General features: G+C 52.7%; 1 protein-coding gene across 1 annotated transcript; it reads right to left on the bottom strand.

Moving 5' to 3' along the window:
* Positions 1–510: 510 nt before the first annotated feature.
* Frat2 (FRAT regulator of WNT signaling pathway 2) lies at positions 511–1,348 on the bottom strand. Its single transcript, XM_042689354.1, has one exon. It carries the CDS (start codon positions 1,291–1,293, stop codon positions 589–591), a length of 705 nt encoding a protein of 234 aa, XP_042545288.1. The 5' UTR covers positions 1,294–1,348; the 3' UTR covers positions 511–588.
* Between the last annotated feature and the right edge of the window lie 3,851 nt (positions 1,349–5,199).

The raw sequence follows: 5,199 nt of genomic DNA, 5'->3' as shown, positions 1-5,199 counted from the left end.
GAAAGTCCACATTCCAACTCAAGTCCCCTCACCTTCCAAATTCTCCACCCTCCTTCCAGTCCCAGTCTCCCACCTCCACCAAGTAGGAGAAAGGGGGAGAGGGGGGGAGGGAGTTGCTAACACACCCACCGCCAAGCTTTTACATTCCTCACCCCACAATTTCTTTGCACAACACTTTTAGCACCATTTTTAGTAAGCTCCTCCACCGGAAAAATGAGAAAAGGGCATTCGTATCACTAGTTTTCAAGTATTGTTAGCCTTCGCGATTTCCACCCCTCCCGAGCCCTAGCTTTAAACACTCCAAGCACAGGATGCCCCCAAGGCTAACTCAGGTACTAGTTGATCCAATAGCTGCCATAGTTCTCCCAGTTTATTATTCCAGGTCCTCGGTCCTGGGTGGCCAGGGAAATTCTCACGCAGCATGCAAGCACCCTAACCGGTGCATTCCTCCACGCTTTGACGTTTTCTCCCACGACTTCGCCTCCCTGATGTGTGGCCTGTCGCCCCCCAGAATAGAGATAGCTTCTTCCTTTCCGGATGCTGCTGGGTCTGTGAAGCGGCGACCTCTTCCTCCTTCCGGGACCCGGGTCAGAGCCAGGTTCCCGAGGTCTGCAGGGTGACGGGGTCCGTTCCGCTGCAGCCGCTCCCCGACTCGGGGGCGGTGGCGGGGTTCGTGGCTGCAACCGCAGCGACCGCTCGCTGGAGCCTGCGCACCGCCTCCTTGATGAGATTCCCCGAGAGCACGAGCTGCTGCAGGAGCCGGTGCGGGTCGTCGTCGCCCGCGCGCGCCCCAGCTTGGGTCCACCGACGCTGGTGGAGGCGACGGGAGGCGACGGCGCCCCGGAGCCATCCTCGCCGGCACGGCCCGGGAAGTGCGCTGGAGTCGGCGGCGAGCTCCGCCACGCAGTAGGGCGCCGCCCGGCCCCGCACGCGGCCTCGGTCCCCGAGAGCGCAGCGCAGGGCCCCAGGGGGCGCCGGGGCCCCCGTCTCGGCCGACGCCGGCCCCAGCAGCAGCGGCACCGCCGGGGGCCCGGCCTTGTCCGCCGCCAGCGCTGCCGAGGGCGGCCGCGGGGGCTGCAGCGGAGGCCCCGGGGGCGCGCACGGGGAGGCCGGGCTGTGGTGCGCCGGCTCCAGCTGCAGCGTCTCGCCGATCTGGACCACCAGCCGGTCCACCTCGCCCGAGCCGCCCAGCGTCACCGACTGCTCCAGCAGGAGGAAGCTGTCTTCCTCCTCCTCCTCCTCCCCCTCCGCTTCCTCGCCGGCTTCCTCTTCCTCTTCCCTCCGGCACGGCATGGCCCCCCGCCCGGGCACACGGGGCTCAGAGGGCGTCGCTGGCGGCTCGACTGCCCGCGGGTTCGGCGGGCCGCGGCAGAGGCGGGCGTGGGGCCGAGGCGGAGGCCGAGGCCGGGGGAACGCGGAGGCCGGGGCAGCCGGGCGGTAGCGCGGCGCGCTGGCAGCCGCGGGAGCCGGAGCCCTGCCGGCTGGGGTTGATTTGTAAACAATGGGTGACGTTTCCTGGACGCTACCACGGCGCGGGGCGGGGGGTGTGGGGGGGAAGCACCGAGGCGCGGGGCGCTGCGGGTGGTGCAGGGCTGTAGTCCTAGCCCTCTGCTATTTGAATTTATTTTCTACCTCTGGCTCAACGCAGGCGGTAGTGACATCTCCCCTTCATCCTCCTTCCGTCCCCGGCCCCACCAGCAGCGTAAGACCATGCACACCCCGAAGTGGCCCGAGTTGGTTTTTCCCACACACTGACACACCCACCCACACACCCAGCCCCTCCTCCGCCGGCGCCCGCTCCGGCCCCACGTGTCAGCAACGCTTGCGCCCGCCGGTCTGGTCCCCGCGCTCTCACCGGCCTCGGCGCGGGGGAGGGGCGGCTCCACCCGCCGGCCGGCTTCGCGGCGTGGGGGCGGGGCGGGGCGGGGCGGGGCGGGGCGGAGGGAGACGGGGGGAAAGGGAGACCCTTGGGAGGAGTCAGTTGGGGGGGTGGGTCTCTGAGGTGTCCTTAGTCTTTCAAGCCCATCGTGAAGGAATCACCCTCGCGTGGCTAGAGTTGGCTTTTTTTTTAAGGGAAGGTTCTTAGGGGAATAGAGGGCAACTTTTTTTTTCATAATCACAGGAGACTCAACCGTGGTTAAAATATTTTTCTTTCCAGTCTTTTTTCCCGTACAAGTACCGTACACAAACAGCCACGCACACAGTGTACACAGCTCGCATTACATCATAAACGTTTTTCAAGTTACTGCACGCACTTTGAAAACACCTTAATGATTACGTAAGTTTCCACTAAGTGCCTGTAATTGTTTAAATTCCTTTAGCATTTGCTGTTTACCGCTGTAAATGACTGTGGGACTAACATTTTTATCCATAAAACTTTTCCATATTTATGACTATTTCAGCGCATATTCCCAGTAGTGGAGTTCTAGGTCAAAGGATAAGGATATTTTACGGGTTTTGGTAAATACATGAGTCACTTCGCAAGAATTGGGTAAAATAAATGTCCTCGCATACCTTCATTGCACTTTAGTGAAAACTTGAGCATTAGTGGAAAAAAATATTTCAGTGATGAAATCAATTGAAAGATTTGCTTTTCAGATTGCCAGTTTTTGTAGGGCAGCTTTGTAAATGTTAGCCAGTGTACACATACAGGGATCATTTCTATTATTTCTAAAAAACTAAATGTCTGTTAGCCAACTAAACTTCTTTTTTTTTTGTAAGTACATACTAGAAGTTAACCCTTTTCTCCCATATTTTGCTACAAACATTTCTCTCCCTCACCTCCCCCCCAGTCGTCGGCCTTGAACTCTGGGTCTGGGCCCTGTCCCTAGCCTCTTCAACTCAAGGCTACCACTCTACCACTTGAGTGGTTTTCTGGTGGTTTATTGGGGAGGTAAGAGTCTCACAGACTTTCTTGCCTATGTTAGTTTTGAACTGCAATCTTCAGATCTCAGCCTCCCCCCCCCTCCCCCCCCAGTAGCTAGGATTACAGGCCGGAGCCACCAGCGCCCGGCTGCTACAAACATTTCTTCAGATTATTGTTGGCTCTGTACACATTTTCCCCCAGTAAAACCAATTTTAATGTAGTCAAATCTATAAAATCCCTTCCTTTAGACATCATGCTAAATTTAGTTTCCTTGCCCCCAGAAAGTTACTCTGTTCAATTTAGATTTTTCTAATTCCTTGATTTCTTTCAAATTCATAAGGAATTAATTTTGGTCTTTGGTTCAGGGAGATGAGATGAAATGAATTATTTCCCCCCATAGAGCTTGCCAGTCAGGGCTGAGGCATGTGGGGTAGTATACACTGATGCTCTGTTTTACTAGTTCCTAGTTGCTGGTTGAACTGGTGCTTGTGAAGACTGGGTGGGGCTGGGAATATTTTTGATCGGTCTCTTGTATGGAGTCAAAAGAGCCCTGAGCAGGTTGTACAAAGACCTAGATTCAAGTCTCATTCCTGCTACAGCCTGGGTGTGGGACTCCTGGCAAATCAGTTTACAAGTGTTTTCCCTTGTAAAATGGAAAAAATAATCCCTGCCCTGCCTACCTCTGAGGATTGTTTTCAGGATCAAATGAGAAGCTGGGAGCAGGCTTTGCCAGGCATTACACAAATGTACTGTGGGATTAAGTCCAGTGGTTTACTGACAGAGCTGGCTCCTTTCCAGCATGTCCCCCTTACCTCTGGAAATATTAATGGTAAAGGTCCCCCTGCAGCCCACTAGGCAAAAAACATCCTAAGGGAACTACTTCCATGGGCTGGCTGTTCCCTACAATTCTGCCTCCTGTCTACCCCAACCAGGGATTGTCTGGAAGGTAGCCCATGGGCTTCCAAGCCTCCGGTGTCTCACCTCAACCAGTTCTGCAGGTTTGTGTGAAGGCACTTTTCCCAGCAGGCAGCTGTCTCCATTTCCAAGGAAGTCTCTTCACCCACTTTACTGACGGAACTGGAAACCATTCTCCCAGAGAGCAAGTTTCATTTTCATTCTGATAGTACTTACTGGAGAATTTCAAGGAGAATGAAAACTAAGGGAGGGCTTATGGATTTCAGTAGAGTTAAAATGGTAATTTTTCCCCCTCCTTTTTGTAAGAGGATGCCTGGCTGTAAGTAGAGAAAAGCAGTTTTATGCTCCATTGACTTTAAACATTAATGGGCCTGGCAAAGCTATTGTCTCTAACCCAGCATCCCTGGAAGTTGTTTTGTCTTCCTGTCAGGATAATTCCAATAGTGTTCTTCACACTATAGGAAATGGAGCTTTGAGATGACATTCTTTTAAAAAATTCTTCCCTTTGTAATGTTGCTTTTGTGTGCAGATTGCTATGTAAATATGCCTGGCCTGCGATATTATACTGTTCATTATAGCAAGGAATGCATTATGAGAGACCTGCTACATTTGCTGGGGGCGCTTCTCTGGAGAGTGGAAAGTGCTGTGCTGGACCAGTAGGAGGCAGAGAAATGCCCTGGATTAGAAAGCAAAACACAAGGTGCCAGAGAGGCTCAGATGCAATTAAAAGTAATGAGAAGGTATCAAAAAGGGAAACAATGAGAGCTGTGTGCCTGGCACACTGCCTGCCTGGAAAGAGACACCGAGAGCATTGAAAAGCACCTGGGGAGGAACAGTGTTCGGGGTTTCTGCATTCATGTAGACCACAGGGAAATCTCAGTTTGCCTGCCATGTGGATTTACATTGTGTGTGTGTGTGTGTGTGTGTGCTGGTCCTGGGGCTTGAACTCAGGGCCTGGGTACTGCCCTGTGCTTTTTTTTACTCAAGGCTAGTTCTCTACACTTAAGCCACACCTCTACTTCTAGTTTTTTGGTGGTTGATTGGAGATAAGAATCTCCTGACCTTCTGCCCCAGCTGGCTTTGAACTATGGTCCTCAGATCTCAGCCTCCTGAATAGTGAGGATTACAGATATGATCCACTGGCATCAGGCCAATAGTGTTATTTTAGGCTACCAAGTTTTAGGAAATTTGTTACAACAGCAATAGGAAGTAATAAACAGGCTAACATAGGAAAATGCATAACCAAATTATTTTACTGTGCCTTAAAGGTTATAAAAGAACTAGGTATCAAGTGTGATGGCTCATTCCGGGTGGGATGGCAACTCAGCTTAGTCATTTTAAGTTAGGAAATAGTTCTGGAGAAAGTGATCCAAGTGGAGACTATGAGGACAGTATGGCTGAATGTCTGTGAAAACTTG

Source organism: Dipodomys spectabilis, unplaced genomic scaffold (assembly GCF_019054845.1).
Source record: "Dipodomys spectabilis isolate Male_0828 unplaced genomic scaffold, ASM1905484v1 ptg000125l, whole genome shotgun sequence".
In the NCBI taxonomy this organism is placed as follows: Eukaryota; Metazoa; Chordata; class Mammalia; order Rodentia; family Heteromyidae; genus Dipodomys; species Dipodomys spectabilis.
This window is presented reverse-complemented; position numbering and strand designations above follow the sequence as displayed.